At 44.4% G+C, this 17,826-nt stretch overlaps 1 protein-coding gene across 1 annotated transcript in view; it reads right to left on the reverse strand.

Annotated features, from left to right (window-relative positions):
• INTS9 (integrator complex subunit 9) overlaps window positions 1-17,826 on the reverse strand; it is a 106,606-nt gene that overhangs the window by 15,746 nt on the left and 73,034 nt on the right. The window contains exons 7-11 of the mRNA XM_066278604.1: window positions 17,429-17,549; window positions 16,613-16,747; window positions 7,556-7,667; window positions 4,243-4,423; window positions 1,710-1,770 (exon numbers count right to left, since the gene is read on the reverse strand). Coding sequence (XP_066134701.1) covers window positions 1,710-1,770; window positions 4,243-4,423; window positions 7,556-7,667; window positions 16,613-16,747; window positions 17,429-17,549 — 610 coding nt within the window. The remainder of the gene's footprint in view (window positions 1-1,709; window positions 1,771-4,242; window positions 4,424-7,555; window positions 7,668-16,612; window positions 16,748-17,428; window positions 17,550-17,826) is intronic.

Below are 17,826 nucleotides of genomic sequence, written 5' to 3' on the forward strand. Positions count from 1 at the left end.
ATCTTGGGGCATCGCTCTGCCGCAATCAGAGCCATTCCAGCACCTGAGGCAGAGGCCACAGAGCCATCCTCAGCGCACAGGCCAACTTTGCTCCAATGGAGCCTTGGCTGCGGGAGGGGAAGAGAGAGACAGAGAGGAAGGAGGGGGAGGGGTGGAGAAGCAGATGGGCGCTTCTCCTGTGTACCCCAGCCGGGAATTGAACCCAGGACTCCTGCACGCCAGGCCGACGCTCTACCACTGAGCCAACTGGCCAGGGCCAAGGTATAGTTGATGTTTAATGTTAGTTTCAGGTGTTCATGATTTGGTATTTGTATGTATTGCAAAATATATGATACAGTGTTAACTCTAGTCACCATGCTGTGCACATACATCTCTGTTACTCATTTTTTTTTTGTAACTTTTTTTTTTTTAAGATTTTATTTATTGATTTTAGAAAAGCAGGGGGGAGAGAAATGGGAAACACCAGCTCACAGCTGCTTCTCACATGTGCCTTGACCCAGCAAGCCTGGGGTCTCGAATCAGCCAACCTCAGCATTCCAAGTTGATACCTTATCCACTGCGCCACCACAGGTCTGTCTGAAAGTCTGTATCTTTTGACCCATTATTTTTTATTTATTTTATTTATTTATTTTTGTATCTTTCTGAAGCTGGAAACGGGGAGGCAGTCAGACAGACTCCCGCATGCGCCCGACCGGGATCCACCCAACACGCCCACCAGGGGGCGATGCTCTGCCCATCCGGGGCGTCGCTCTGTTGCGACCAGAGCCACTCTAGCACCTGAGGCAAAGGCCATGGAGTCATCCCCAGCGCCCGGGCCAACTTTGCTCCAATGGAGCCTTGGCTACGGGAGGGGAAGAGAGAGACAGAGAGGAAGGAGAGGGGGAGGGGTGGAGAAGCAGATGGGCGCTTCTCCTGTGTGCCCTGGCCGGAATCGAACCCGGGATTCCTGCACGCCAGGCCGACGCTCTACCACTGAGCCAACTGGCCAGGGCCTTATTTTATTTTTTACAGAGACAGAAAGAGAGTCAGACAGAAGGATAGACAGGGACAGACAGGTACGAAGAGATATGAGAAGCATCAATCATCAGTTTTTCGTTGCGACACCTTAGTTGTTCATTGATTACTTTCTCATATGTGCCTTGACTGTGAGGCTACAGCAGACCGAGCAACCCCTTGCTCAAGCCAGTGACCTTGGGTCCAAGCTGGTGAGCTTTGCTCAAACCAGATGAGCCCGCACTCAAGCTGGCGACCTCGGGGTCTTGAACCTGGGTTCTCCGCATCCCAGTCTGACGCTCTATCCACTGCGCCACTGCCTGGTCAGGTGACCCCTTATTTTTTAAACTGAAATGTTATTATTTTCATTATTAAAACCTTACACCTATGATTAATATAACTAACTGGAAATAAGACTTTACAATAAAAACTCCGTTATAGAAAACAGTCAGTAGTAGGTATTAGAAGAGACTTCCTCCTGCAGTCAGTAAGAGAGAGGCAGGTGATGAAGTGTGTGAGCACACGGCTTACAGGACAGGAAGACAGTCATGAAGCTGGAGTAAAGAGGACTCTACTGTCCTCTCATCTGGGAAACAAAGGGCTATATGAGTTTATGAAAGGATTTTTTAGAAAGAATCTAATGGTCCGCTCTCTCTATCCACGTCCATGAATCTCCATTTCTTTCTTGCTCTTGTCCCATGAGACCATTTTCTTACCTCTGCATGAGGAAAAGGTGGTTCTGGGAGATATACCTTCGTCTGTTTGTTGTGACAAAGCCTTAAAAAGGAAAGACAGATGAGCATGTCAGGTGGCACAGGGTCATTTGTTGCCACCTAGTGAGAGCAGCGCAAATATTACAGTAAGTTCTGAAGTTGATTTAAAAATTCTCTGCCAGTGAATCTCATTGTGAATAAAACCCTGTGTCTACAGAGCCCTTGGGACAGAAATCTCTTCTGAGCATGTTTTTTTTTTTCACCTTTGAAATTCCTCAATAGATTCTTTCTTTTTTTTTTTTTTGTATTTTTCTGAAGTTGGAAACAGGGAGACAGTCAGACAGACTCCCGCATGCGCCTGACCAGGATCCACCCAGCACGCCCACCAGGGGGCGATGCTCTGCCTATCTGGGGCATTGCACTGTTGCAACCAGAGCCATTCTAGTGCCTGAGGCAGAGGCCACAGAGCCATCCTCAGCGTCCGGGCCAACTTTGCTCCAATGGAGCCTTGGCTGCGGGAGGGGAAGAGAGAGACAGAGCGGAAGGAGAGGGGGAGGGGTGGAGAAGCAGATGGGTGCTTCTCCTGTGTGCCCTGGCCGGAATCGAACCCGGGATTCCTGCACGCCAGGCCGATGCTCTACCACTGAGCCAACTGGCCAGGGCTCAATAGTTTATTTCTTAAGGAGTAACCTAGTCATTTTGGAATAATTTTAGTTTCAGGGAAGTTGCAAAGACAGTATGGAGCTTGTACCCTTCACCTGGAGCCCCTGCTGTTAATACCGTACACAATCATGGTAAACTTGTTAAAGTGGAAAACTAAACATCAGTACATTACAATGAACAAAGTCCAGACTTCACTGGGAGTTCACCAGTTGTTCGTCAATGCCCTTTTTGCTCCAGGATCCAATCCAAAGTACCACATTGGATTAGTGGAGATCAGTACTGAGGAGACAGTGACACAGTCTGCTTCTCACACCCACAGAATAGCGCTAGTAACTCAAGCTGCAGGGTGATCGAGTATCTCGACCTGGAGACACTCAGTTTCCGGCAGCGTGTGTTTTACGGTCCTAGCGACAGACATGATAATGTGCATGTGGGATGGAGGAGCCTCTCTGAATGTAAATACAGAAAAAAAGATCCTGAGCACAACTACAAGGGGAGGGAAGTCTAGGAAAGCGGGTGAGGGAGAAACGGGGGTGGAAAGAGACTGTGCACGGGGCATGGGGGACACGGTGCAGTGGGTAAGAGGGTATTATATTGAGCGGGACGCTTGAAACCATGTCACCACAATAAATTAAATTAAAAACCCCCAGAGATTTATGAGCCAAAAAATGCGAGTGAGGGGTCAGCATGAGACATGCGATGACCGAACGGTGTACACATTACTTTTTAATGAGAAACTTGGTGGAATTCTGTGTTCGTTAGGCTACCAGACCACTAAGAGGGGTTACACTCACCGTATGGACCTGTGTTTTCACAGCGCTGCATGTATGGAAACACCATTCTAAGGCACTAGGGAGTCTATTGTCAAAGGTAATCTATTTCCTCCACGACTGCTGCCTTTTGGCCAGGTGAGTTAGATACAAATTGGCATCTAGGTAATCCTAAAAAAGCTCACTGACTTCATCCTCTTCAATAATTTACCCACCCTGGATTTGATCAAACAACTTCCTGCAGTAATAAAACAGTTTTGTCAAATATCATGCTATTAAAATGGAAAAATATATATATAAGTTTTTCTTTCTTTTTTCTTTTTTTTTTTTTTGTATTTTTCCAAAGCCGGAAACAGGGAGAGACAGTCAGACAGACTCCCGCATGCGCCTGACCGGGATCCACCTGGCACGCCCACCAGGGGCGACACTCTGCCCACCAGGGGGCAACGCTTTGCCCCTCCGGGGCGTCGCTCCGCAGCGACCAGAGCCACTCCAGTGCCTGGGGCAGAGGCCAAGGAGCCATCCCCAGCACCCGGGCCATCCCTGTTCCAATGGAACCCCGGCTGCAGGAGGGGAAGAGAGAGACAGAGAGGAAGGAGGGGGGGCGGGTGGAGAAGCAAATGGGCGCCTCTCCTATGCGCCCTGGCCGGGAATCGAACCCGGGTCCCAGGCATGCCAGGCCGACGCTCCACTGCCGAGCCAACCGGCCAGGGCCTATATAAGTTTTTCTTTCAGATTGGGTATAAATTTAGACAACATGAGCTTGGGCTTTAAAATCTGTTTTGCTTTTATAACATTAATTTTACTTTGTAACAGGTAAAAGATAGCATGTGAGAAAATAAATTTAACATTTTTGTTACTAATCTGGAAAGTGCTTGTTAAAGTAAAGTAAGTCTTTACCTTTCATCCTTCCTCCCTTGATAACTTACAATTCTTCTAAATGTTGGCAAAATAACAGATTGGCTTTCACCCATACTATCACAGATACGGAAAAGCACAAAATAAAAGTTCCATGGTAATGTGAGGAAAACACAGGACAGCTTCTGTTCACTGCTTGATTGGACTGAGTCAAAGAGAGCTCAGAAAGCAGAGCGGGGACATACCACTCAGCAAAGATCTGGGAGAACTCCAGCGAGCTGTTGGCCACCGGGGAGATGAAGTAGAAGGGGGTGCTGGAGAGGCCGGCTGAGTCGATGTACTGATACAGGCATTCCAGGAGGTCATAGATCACCCCGGAAGGGTAGCAGGGAACCAATACGTTGCCTCCGTTCCGCACTGTCAGTGCTAGAAAAGTTGAAGCCAGAAGGAAAATAGTAGTATCAGAAGACAGCTGCATAAAAGCAGAAGGGAACTTTTACAGTAACATTTGCATTTCCTTCACTGTCCTGCCTCTACCAGGACAACGCGCTTCACATCTCTAACAGTCTGCTTCTGAGGGGGACAGCGCCAGACAGGGAGTGCCCAGAGGCTGCCGGGCAGCCCCGGGCTTAGTCCACACGTCAGGCCCTGGCACAGGCCGTGCGGTCACGGGCTTGGGTTTTAAAGGTGACCAACGGCAGCCAGGCTTCAGGACAGAAGACCCTCCAAGCTCCTCTTTTTAGCTCCCGATCAAAACTTTGCTGGACTTGTCTCTGTTCGGCCTCTGCCCATTGCTGAATGACCTATAACAAAACGGGCTGAATGTTTCCTTTTGACTCATTTTAGTGGCATTTTCTTTCATGAATGTTTGTAAGAAAATGCGCCCTACTTTAAATACTTAAATTATCAAATGAGGAACTGCAAATATGGGTATAATCATATTAGAAATTATAACTGGCTTAAAAAATATCTAAGCATCCTCTCAAGTTTGTTTTCTGTTGGGTTTTCAAAACAAATAAGCAAACAGCAGTCTCCTGAGTGCTGGCTGACCCACTGTCACTAGAGTATGGTGCCGTGGGAAAACCAAGGCCAGTGGTCAGTTAGGGCTCAAGAGGGCTGGCTGTCTCTAGCCCTGCCTTTGCCACAGCTACAGGACTCAGCAAGCCATGACAGCCACGCCAGGAACCAGTTTCATCAGCATGTTAAGAACAGTGAACTAAATCAGTGGTTTTCAAGCTTTAGTTTGCATAAAAATACCCGGGGAACATGTTAAAAATTCAACTTTTCCTCTGGGCCCCTCCTTTCCCCAGAGTTGGATTTACTGGGTCTGCTACCAGTAGGACCCCCATATTTGCATTTTTAACAAGTTGACCTTGAGGCAAGCAGTTACTGGACCCCATTGGGAGAGCCAGTGGATTATAGTTTCCTTTTTCCCTGATGTTCTTTGTGTCTAGGATTCTAGATCAGGGATTTCCAACCGGTGTGCTGTGGCGGGCACTCTGGTATGCAGCAAGGATTTTTAAAACGTGCTGCAGTGTCTGACTGATCTTATTTTCCCTTAGATTGTCCAATAAAAACAACACAACAGCAGCCATCCAGCGTGAATGAATCAAAATTATACCTATGGTTTTTGTGTGGGTTTTTTTTGGTCAGATTAGCAAAAAATATATATTTTGATGTGCTACAGAAGTTTGAGATTTGTGTGTGTATGTGTGTGTGTGTGTGTGTGTGTGTGACAGAGACAGACAGATAGGAACAGACAGGAAGGGAGAGAAATGAGAAGCATCAATTCTTCGTTGTGGCATCTTAGTTGTTCATTGACTGCTTTCTCATATGTGCCTTGATGGGGGACTACAGCAGAGCAAGTGACCCTTTGCTCAAGCCAGCGACTGGGCTCAAGCCAGGGACCTTGGGCTTCATGCCAGTGACCTCTGGGTTCAAGCCAGCGACCATGGGGTTATGTTTATAATCCCATGCTCAAGCCAGCCTACCCTGCGATCAAGCTGGAGAACTCACACTCAAGATGAGCTCGTGCTCAAACCGGTGATCTTGGGATTTTGAACCTGGGTCCTCTACGTCCCAGTCTGATGCTCTATCCACTGTGCAACTGTCTGGTCAGATGATGTGCCACAGAATTTTACCAATTAGTTTATGAGTGTCTGAAGATGAAAAAGGTTGAAAATCGCTGCTCTGGATGATAAATAAACATACAAACCAAGGATTCTATTTGAGACTAGTAACTCCTTTGACTTGCTATCAGCAAAGAACAAAATCAGACTATGCTTATTGGCCTGGCCAAGTGAGATTTGAAAGGATGAAGCCTTCCCTGTAATATAAGATGATACTTTTCTGCCCAGAGCAGAGGTAATCTCTCTTATAACTGCTACAGGTGGAGGGTCTGAGCTCATTAACTTCTCTTTGGTAACTGTTATGGACAAAATGTTTGTGTCCTCCCCTCCCCCAATTCACGCACTGAAGCCCTACCCCCCATGTGACGGTAGTAAGGGGGGTGCTTTGGGACATCGTTAGGTTTAGAGGAGGTTAAGAGCACCCATGATGGGATCAGTGTCCTCCTTGTAGAGGAAGAGGGAGACACCAGAGCTGCTTCCCTGCTGTGTGAGGACAGCGGGGGCGCCCTCTCGCCAGGGGGCCTCCCTAGGACCTGACTGTGCTGGCACCTCCTCTCAGACTCCCGGCCTCCTGAACACGAAGAAATAAAGGCCTGCTCAAGCCACCCAGTCTAGTATTCTGTTACAGCAGCCTGAGCTGACTGAGACAGAAACCAATCTATATTTTTCTAGAAGAAAGGCAGGATTTCTAGATTTTATTGACAATTTCATCCACAGAATGATAAATTGCTTCCATGTAGCAAACACCCCCAGTCTCTCATCTCAATTTAGTTTTCTCCCACATCCTCAAGTGACACCAACCAAAAATATCAGTGGGAAAAATTACACCTGTTCAGTGGTATCAGTGTTGTGAGTTCCAAGTAGGTACACAGTGAGACTCACTTAATGTTGCTGATAGGTTCAGTGGCTTTAAGCAAAACAATGTATAATGAAACCAGTTTTACGAGTTAAGTTCCTATGGCATCTCAACAACCTATAATGACACGGTGCTGAACAAACGACTTTATTGGAGGACAGTGCTGTTATTTGCAAAGCAAAGGTGTGATTATGCCCTTGTTTGACCACTGCCACCCTGTAAGCACCCTGCTCCACCAGCAAAGCCCACCCCAAAGCAAGACTATGAGAATTTTCTATAGAAACAAGTGAGAGAATGTTGAGTATCTGTTGTATAACATGCCAAAAATTCAAATTTACCATTATAGTAACTATTTTTATGGTACTCTCAGACTTAAATTGCTTAAGAGTTGCTTTGGTTGACTACAGGTTTTGAAGAATGAGCACAAGGGGGGAAATACATGGGGAAAAGGCCTTAGAGGGGGTATCACAGAGCATGAATATGAAGGGAAGGGGCAAATATCCTATAGTATATTTGTACTGAAAAATAAACTTAAAAGAAATCTCCAAGTTAAGACTGGAGCTGCGCACGTACCCAGGTTGCTGAAGAACTCGCCCACCATGCCATCCGGGTTTGCGGTGGGAATCTGGGTGAGGCCCGTCAGAACGAGAACATCACTGTTTTTGAGAGAAGCTTGGTCCATGGGCTGAAAAACAGAGAACTACAGTTAGTAATTTAAAAAGAGATGTTACCTACAAGTTGTAAAGGAAAAAGAGAATATAGACTTTGCTCTTCCTATGTCCAACTCATCATCTAGTCCTCTTACTTCCTCTAATGCAGTCTGCTATGAAACAGTGGTTGCTCCTTGCCCTGGCTGGTGGCTCCAATGGTTAGAGAGTCGTCCCAATATGAGAAGGTTACCGGTTTGATCCCCGGTCAGGGCACATACAAGAATTAACCAATCACACTAAGTGGAACAACAAATAGATGTTTTCCTCTCCCCCTTCCTTTCTAAATCAAGTAAAACAACAATAACTATAACAAAAACCAGTGGTTGCCTAAGGGGGATGGGTAGGGACTGATGGGAGGAGGCATGAGGGAACTTTTTTTTTTTGTATTTTTCTGAAGCTGGAAACGGGGAGAGACAGTCAGACAGACTCCCGCATGCGCCTGACCGGGATCCATCCGGCACGCCCACCAGGGGCGATGCTCTGCCCACCAGGGGGCAATGCTCTGCCCCTCCGGGGCGTCGCTCTGCCGCGACCAGAGCCACTCTAGCGCCTGGGGCAGAGGCCAAGGAGCCATTCCCAGCGCCCCGGCCATCTTTGCTCCAGTGGAGCCTTGGCTGCGGGAGGGGAAGAGAGAGACAGAGAGGAAAGAGGGGGGGGGGTGGAGAAGCAGATGGGCGCTTCTCCTATGTGCCTTGGCCAGGAATCGAACCCGGGTCCCCCGCACGCCAGGCCGACGCTCTACCACTGAGCCAACCGGCCAGGGCCGAGGGAACTTTATAGGTGATAAAAAATGTCTTGACTGTGGTGCTGAGCACATATCAAAATATTGGCCCTGGCCAGTTGGCTCAGTGGTGGAGCATCAGCCCAGCGTGTGGATGTCCTCGGTTCGATTTCCAGTCAGGGCACACAGGAGAAACACCAATCTCCTTCTCCACCTCTCCCCCTCTCGCTTCTCTCTCTCTCTTTCTTCCCCTCCTGTAGCCAGGGCTTGAATGGTTCGAGCAATTTGGCCCTGGGTACTGAAGATGGCTCCATGGCATCTGCCTCAGGTGTTAAGAAGAGCTCAGTTGCTGAGCAATGGAGCAATGCCCCAAATGAGCAGAGCATTGCCCCCTAGTGGGTCTTCTAGGTGGATCCTAGTTGGAGTGCATGTGGGAGTTTGTCTCTGCCTCCCCTTCTCTCACTGAATAAAAAAAATTCATTTAACATCTTGGGGTTTCACCATATATAAATTTTCCTTCAATGAAAAACAGCGTATTTCTATAATGCTCTGCTCTTTTCAAAATATTCTCTCACATTTATCACTGGTGGGTCTCAAACACGAGGGTACATCAGAAGCCTCTGGAGAGTTTGCTGAAATACAGGCTGGCTGCTGGCTCCTGCCCCCCCCCCCCAGAGCTTTAGCTCCAGGTCTGAGGTGGGACAGAGAACCTGCATTTCTAACAAGCTCCCAGGAGATGCTCCTGCTGCAGGTGTGGGGATCACACCTGCATGATGACAGCCCTGCACGATGAGTCTCAGAACAACTCTAAAGAGCAAAGGAGCTATGGTGACATGGAATTCGGGACTCCAGGAGTCTCGGTGGCAGAGGGACGAGGACGGACACTGAGTCAGGAATCAGAAACACAAAGCTTCCTTCCATGCCATTACTGGCCACATGGCCTCACACAGGGCTCTGCGCTGGGTTTCTCATACAATGGGCCTATTTCTTGACCCATCTCTCTTCAGTGATTCTGAGAGCCTCAAGTGAACTATGAATGCCTGCAGCACACTGAGCTGCAGGATGTTATTTTTTTATTTATACCTGGCACTATCTGAGTTTTTGACTTTTTTTCTAAATAAAGATTCAAACTGGAAACAAAAATGAAGGCCCATGACTGAGATGCTGGTGAGCTCATATTTTCATTTTGTAACACATCTTTTCTGTTGTTTTATTCACTACACTTGATCACTTATTGATTTCCCAATAAAGAAATCAAGTTCCAAACTATAGCAAAGACCCCTCGTCTGCACTGCTACCGCTTAGTATATGTGCCTTTTGATGCAGTTTCCTTTAGAATTTTATATAAGCATGGTACATAGACTTCATTATTTTTTAAATAACATGACTGTTATTATATAAGTTGCTTTATAACCTCAAAAACATTTCTTTAATACGAATACATCCATGATAGACTACTAGGCAGATAGCAAACAACCCGTGGTGGAATACTAATGACTTAAGGAAAGTTCATTCTTTTCTTTCTTTCTTTTATTTAAATTTAAGTGAGAGGAGAGGAGATAATAAGACAGATTCCTGCATGTGCCCCTACCGGGATTCCCCAGCAACCCCCACCATCTGGGGCCCAAACTTGGAACTAAGCTATTTTTAGCATCTAAGGAAGAGGCTCCATAGAGCCATCCTCAGTGCCCAGGGCCAACACACTGGAATCAACCAAGCCATGGCTATGGGAGAGGAAGAGAGGGGGAAGGGGGAAGGGGGAAGGAGAGAGGAGAAAGGAGAAGGGGAGGAGAAACAGATGTGCGCCTCTCCTGTGTGTCCTGACCAGGAATCAACCCTGGGACATCCACACACTGGGTCAATGCTCTACACACTGAGCAAACTGGCCAGGGCCAGAAAAGTTCATTAAATAGTTAATCAGAAAGAGCAGAAAAGCAGGCTGCAAAGTCATCTTTTTTAAAAGATTATTACATTAAAAAAATTTTTTTTCTAAAAAGAAAAATTTTTTTCCCCTAGGATTTCTATATGTTCCAAAGTTACTACACTAAATATAAATTAATATTCTAATAAGAAATACAAGGACACCTGACTAGGCGGTGGCACAGTGGATAGAGTGTTGGGCTGGGATGTGGAGGACCCAGGTTGGAAATCCCGAAGTTGCTGGCTTGAACACAGGCTCATTTGGTTTGAGCAGGGCTCATCAGCTTGAGCCTAAGGTGGCTGGCTTGAGCAAGGGGTCATTCGGTCTGCTGTAGCCCCCACGGTCAAGGCACATATAAGAAAGCAATCAATGAACAGCTAAGGTGCCACAACCAAAAATCGATGCTTCTCATCTTTCTCCCTTTCTGTCTGCCTGTCTCTCTCTCTCGCTCTGTCACAAAAATAAATAAATAAAATATCTCTTCCTATGTCTTCTATAAGAGATTCATTCACTAGGAAAAAACGCAGAAATAATAGGAAAAAAGGGATGGGAAATAACAGCAACTATGATGGGGGAGATAAGTCACTTGGCTTTGAATGCAATTTTTATAAAGAAAAAAGAAAATACCCTGATAAAATGAATAGTTTATCAATAAAATACAATGATCATGAACACCTATATCCCCAATCACAAAGCTTAAAAACATAGAAAGCAATAATTGGTGAACCTATAGGGAGAATTAGATAAATCAAGTAACACAACCTTTTCAAAAACCAGTAGCTGAGCCCTGGCCGGCTGGCTCAGCGGTAGAGCGTCGGCCTAGTGTGCGGAGGACCCGGGTTTGATTCCCGGCCAGGGCACATAGGAGAAGCGCCCATTTGCTTCTCCACCCCTCTGCCGCACTTTCCTCTCTGTCTCTCTCTTCCCCTCCCGCAGCCAAGGCTCCATTGGAGCAAAGATGGCCCGGGCGCTGGGGATGGCTCTGTGGCCTCTGCCTCAGGCGCTAGAGTGGCTCTGGTCGCAACATGGCGACGCCCTGGATGGGCAGAGCATCGCCCCCTGGTGGGCAGAGCGTTGCCCCTGGTGGGCGTGCCAGGTGGATCCCGGTCAGGCGCATGCAGGAGTCTGTCTGACTGTCTCTCCCTGTTTCCAGCTTCAGAAAAATGAAAAAAAAAAACCAAACAAACAAACAAAAAAAAACCAGTAGCTGAGCAAAGATCTGAAAGACTTGAAAAACACAATAAAGTCAAATAAATAAATTCATAGAGAAAATTTTTCTTTCAAAAGTAAATGCAATCTTTTCCAACATATTTTGAACATTTTGGGGAAAAAAATTAGAATCCTGAAACATGAGTATGACTTGATAGAAGTTTTGTTGGACTCCAAATCTAACTACCCTGGATAGACTAGAAACAAACAAGATTACAGTAAGCACTATAAAATAACCTCTGGTTATTCAAAACATGAATATTATGAAGGAAATGATGATATACTTAGAGAAGAACAACAAAACACTTCATATTAAAAATTTAGCAGACTTAAATGATACTGAGAAAAAACTGACAGCTTTAAATATACTGACTGGAGAGCAAAGAAAGACAAACACAGATAAGTATTAAAAAAAAATAAACCCAAACAAAAAAATAACAATGGGCAGAACAGAGAATGAAATATAATACAACAAAAACCTTTTCTTTGAAGAAAAATAGTAATGCAGACAAACTTTTGGCAAGTCTGCCCAAGGGGGGGAGGGAGAAAAAGAGATGACAATAAACAAAATTTAAAATGAGACTAAAATTACACAAAAAAATTTAACCAAATAAAAGGGTAACATATACAGTTCCATGTGTTAAAACAACTTTATGTTTTGAAAACCTTGGAAAAATAAATTTCTGCCAAAACTGGCAAAATTTTGACCCAGAAAATATAGTTCAATAACCATGAAAAGAATATTAAAATAGTAATCCCAGACTAGACAGTTTTATGGGAAATTTGACTTTCAAGAAAAAGTAACTTTTACATCACACATTTGTGAAATTAGAAAAAGAGGGAAAGGGACCCAAATCCTTTAATGAGACTAATATACCTGGTTTCCAAACAGATAGTACAAAAAAATATGCATAGATGCATTGTTTACTTATGAGTATAAATTATCAACTTCAATAAAATACTGACCAGCCCTGGCCCGTTGGCTCAGCGGTAGAGCATTGGCCAGGCATGCGGGGACCCGGGTTCGATTCCCAGCCAGGGCACATAGGAGAAGTGCCCATTTGCTTCTCCACCCCCCCCCCTTCCTCTCTGTCTCTCTCTTCCCCTCCCGCAGTCAAGGCTCCATTGGAGCAAAGATGGCCCGGGCGCTGGGGATGGCTCCTTGGCCTGTGCCCCAGGTGCTAGAGTGGCTCTGGTCGCGGCAGAGTGACACCCCGGAGGGGCAAAGCATCTCCCCCTGGTGGGCAGAGCGTTGCCCCTGGTGGGCGTGCCGGGTGGATCCCGGTCGGGCACATGCGGGAGTCTGTCTGACTGTCTCTCCCCGTTTTCAGCTTCAGAAAAATACAAAAAAAAAAAAAAATACTGACCAACTGATTCCAGGAGAGCATTTTAAAAAACATGAACTGCAATCATATAATAGTTATCCAGAGAATGCAAGGATGGTTAAATGTGAGAAAAGCTGACTTTGCAATTCACTACATTAATGGTCTAATCCTGAAAAGAAATGACATGATTATCTCAGTTTCAGAAAAACCATTTAAGGTACAACATCTATATCTGATTTTAAAAAGTCAGAAAATTAGGAATAGAGGAGAAACTCCTTAAAATTGATAAATAAAAATGTACAGTAAGCATCATGTTGACTGAAGAAGCTATAAAAGCACTCTTTTAAAATCTGGTACAAGACAAGGATGGTACTATCATCACTTCTATTTAACATGGGACTAGAGAGCCTTGCTAGAAGATGGAAAAAGAAGTAAAAGACAAAGGGCTGGAAGAGAAATGACAAAATTTTTACTTTTTTGCAGATGCTACCATCAATAAGTAAATACTAGAATTAACATGAGAATTCAGCATGATTACTGAACATCAGATCAATTTTAAAAATTTTAACATCCAGACCCTGTGCTCAGTAAAGGCTAGTTCTCTTCTTCCTCCATCTGGGATGCTGTACATTCTTGGCCTTAATTCTCCTCCAATTCTCCAAACATTTTTATTCAGGACTATTTCCCTCCCTTCCACTATCTATTGGTAAATGTTCCTGACAGTCCAGTCTTTCTCCCTTAGCTCTTTATTTATGTGCCTTTAAAAATCTGAAAACTCTTCAATTTGTCTCCAGGCTTGCCTTCATATCTGTGTTCCAGCACTGCATTTCCATCTGTCCCATGTTCCCTCAAATTCCCATTCATCACTCCCCCCACCCCTTCTACAACCAACCACCCCTACCAACTCCTCCTTGTCACCTGGATCAGTGTCGTTATAACCATTTTCAATGTCATCTAGGCATGAGATCTTCTGACTTGTATTTTTCCTTCCCTAGAGATGGTGAACATTTAATATATGTTTGTTGAATTAAACTGCCAATGTTTTCTTAACTGATTTCTCCATTCTTACCATCTTAGCCTTCATCCAGTCTCATTCCTCTGTGTTTATTAGATCATTAGAGCAGCCTTCTAAGCCAGTAAGGGTTCCACGCAAGTGGACCAGTGGTTGGCCTTTTTTCTGTCAAGTTTAAAGTATAACTGCCACAGTGGTGTGTAAGCAGCTGTTAACAATCCATAAACATAAGGGTGTAGCTTTATTCCAACAAAACATTATTTACAAAAACGGGCCGGGGCAGGGGGAGGGGTCAGATTTGGTCCCTGGCCCATAGTTTGCTGACTGCTGAAGTAGACTATCAAGTTTTCTCAAACCAAAACTTTTCTTATCCCTGCTAATTCAATATAGAATCCAATCATTTGGGTAAAAGAAAATCTAATTTCTTTTTTAACATACAATACTGTTGCCAGCTAGGAATTAAAATTAATTACTAAAGTATGTTGCTCACTATTTTCAAAACCTTATTTTCCCTTTAAATTTACAAACCTTATAAGAATAATTTACTGGAAATTACAGCAATAGTACTGTAAAGGCTTTCATGTAAGCAGGACAAATGGGAAGAGTTGGCAGCCAAGTAATCTTTCTGTCTTTCATAGAGGAATATATCAGGAATGATAGAAGCTGCCAATAAAAAAATTTGGTTCAATGAAGCAGATTAAGATGACATTGATGGGCTTTTGATTTCAATAAGCGGGAAAGGCCCAGAATTCTACTAACTATAGGAAAAAATTACAACGTGTGCCCTCTAGACCTTGAGATGAAACCTGATTATAAAAGGTATAAAAAAACAATGCAGAGTGGCAGCTCAGGATCATCTGCTGTTCTAGACTCACAGCAGCTGTTCTTGTTCCCATATTCAAATGCGATATGGACTTCCCTCAGTTACCTATGTACCCATCCATCCCGGCACCCACCCATCACCTGCTATCTCATAATATCCCCTGCCCTCCTTTACAAACATGGGAAGAACTAGGACGTATAAAATAAGTAGTAAATTCTTTAAGATACCTAAATTGGAATAAGTGACACATTTATACAATATTTAAGTACTTAGCTTTGTCAAAATGTTAATGAATGACCAACTTAAAATCTTCCAATATCTTCCCTCTGCACATTAAAATAAAATCCAAGTTTCCCCCATGGCCTATCAAGTCCCACAGGACCTGGTCTCTGCTACCTTCCCGGACACCTCTGACTATACTCAGCATGCTGCAGTCACAGGGTCTGCTCTGCTACGTGCCTGGCTGCTCCTGCTTTAGGGCCTTCGCCCGCCACGTCCATAACTCCATAACGCTCTGCCCTCACAGCTCCACAGGGCTCACTGCTCAGGTCTCCATTCCCATGAGCTCGCCCCCTGAAGCTCTCTGTCTACCCAATCTAAACCAGTCCCCTTCACTCTGTACACTAGAGAGCTCACCCCTGAAGCTGTCTACATAATTTAAACCAGTCCCCATCACTCTGTACACACCCCACCCAGTTGTTCTCAGTCTTCATATCACAATCAGAAATTATTCTGCACATTTATTTTCTGGATATTGTCCTCTCTCTATACGTCAACTGAACCTAGATCCACAAGCAAGGACTTTGCCTGTGGGTCACCCCTGAATGTTATAACACCTAGAGGAGTGCTTGACATGTAGTGGGCCCTTAGTAAACACTAAGTAATTAACACCTACTGAGTAAACAAGTGTCTATCTCTCTTCTACATCAGGTTATGATTATTAGCAGTGCTGGGAAATGTCGGAATCCTAGAGGTAACCCTAGAGGCAGCAGGATTTTACAGAGGAACTTGAGATTCGAAATGCCGGGACACAGGTAATTGATCTTTGATATAGAGTATACTGTAGAATAGCGATTTTCAACAGGTATGCCATAAGAATTTTTATTATTATTATTATTTTTTAAGTGAGAGGAGAAAAGATAATGAGACAGACTTCCTCATATGCCTTGACTGGGATCCACCTGGTAACCGCTCTCCGGGGCTGATGCTCAAATCAACCGAGTTATCCTCAGTACCTGGGGCCGACGCTTGAACCAATCGAGCCTCTGGCTCAGGGAAGGAAAGAGAGAGAAGGGGAAGAGAAGCAGGTGGTTGCCTCTCATGTGTGCCCTGACCTGGGATCGAACATGGGATGCCTGCATGCTGGGCCTACACTCTATCCATTGAGCCAACCAGCCAGGGCCCCATAAGAATGTTTAAAACATGTAATACCTGACTACTCAGTGACACCTCCTTTCTCTTAGATTGTCACATAAAAAAACTGACAGCAGCAAGCATAATAACCACTGGTGTAAATGAATCAAAATTATACCTATTTTTTGGTCAGAGCTGAAAAAACTTATATTTTCTGGTGTGCCACAGAATTTTAGTAATTAGCTTATGTGTGCCATGAAATGAAAAGGGTTGGAAATTGCTGCTGCAGAATACAGTTTTGGTCCAGCAAGCTGAGTAAGCACCAGAAACCTGCAGTACAACACCACACCTAAGTCAACAATAATGTATCATACAGTCAAAAATTTATTAAGAGGGTCAATTTCACGTTAAATGTTCTTACCATAATTTTTTTGTAAAGTGTCTATAGAAACCAAAATTAGGAAGAGTGAAAAACAGCTGGTGGTGCTCTGGATATATTCTGAATTTGGGTTAAATAACCAAAAAGCTGAGTTGTTTGATGAGAACTGAGAGTTACCTGTGGGTGTGTGGTAAGCAAGGAGGATCCAGAGACATAAGACACTTTCTCATAATGGGACTGAATAATCCAGTTAGAGCTTCCGAGGGCATAGCCGGAGCTCAGAGGAGTCACCTGGACCGCGCCAAAGAGCTCCTGGAAAAGAACCACAGGAAGATGTGTGACAAGCGTGCAGCCATGTGGTCACGCCAGGTATGCCTGTAGAAGAGAATAGAACTAGCCTTCTCCACTTAGACACTATTTCAAAGCAGACCAGAAAGTTTCAAGTAAAACAAAAACCCCTCACTCACTAAAAAAGCAGAGATGATATATTACCAAATAAACCAGAGACAAATACTTAAGTGTTTTTTTTTCTTTTCGGCTTAGGTGTTCATCTCATGGCTGTTCGCACTGAGTGGCTCTGAGCACAAGTTGATAGAAATGAGAACTTATCATTATCAGATCAGAGCTCAAAAGTTCTATTTGCCAATGTGCTTCCCGATCTCTTTCATGCTCTCTGTTTCTCATTTCACTTGTCTAAAGTCTGTAAAATAGCATCCACTGTTCTAAAGTGAATAGAATGAAATGCCTTTCTCGTAACTTATTACATGCTGGCTAATCAATGATAGCCAATGATGGGGAATGTGAGGGTTAGGAGAGAGCGCCAATCAGAACCTGGGAGAGATGGAGGAAAATGACAGACACTCTGTTCTGCCTTTTCATGGTTCATGATTCTTAGTGATCAAATGGCTTATAAGGTGAAACTATGGGATCTTATCAAAAAACAATATGAATTGAAAGCATTCATTAATCACTTAACATCATATCAACACTCACAATTTTCTGAGAATATCCCACCAGCTGGATTTTACTGAGGGCGGAGTTCACCTCTTGCATTGTATAGCACTTTCTCCAGGTGGAGACCTCCACCGCGTCCTTGAGAGGAGATGGCAACAGCCTGTGAGTAAATCACAATGTCAGTTCTTTATGTTAGAGAGAGTCCTTTCAAGTGATGTCTCCATTTTATCTAAGTTGTCCAACTTACTGGCACATAACTGTTCACAGCATTCCATTGTAATTGTTATTATTTCTGTTGGTCTTGCTGTCCTCTCTTCTGTTTCTAGTTCTAGTGATATAAGTAGTCTCTCTCTCTCTCTTTTTTTTTTTTGGTCAATCTAGCTAAAGGTCTGTCAGTTTGTTGATCTTTTCAAAGAATTAATTTTTGGTTTCACTGA

This window comes from Saccopteryx bilineata, chromosome 1, assembly GCF_036850765.1.
Source record: "Saccopteryx bilineata isolate mSacBil1 chromosome 1, mSacBil1_pri_phased_curated, whole genome shotgun sequence".
In the NCBI taxonomy this organism is placed as follows: Eukaryota; Metazoa; Chordata; class Mammalia; order Chiroptera; family Emballonuridae; genus Saccopteryx; species Saccopteryx bilineata.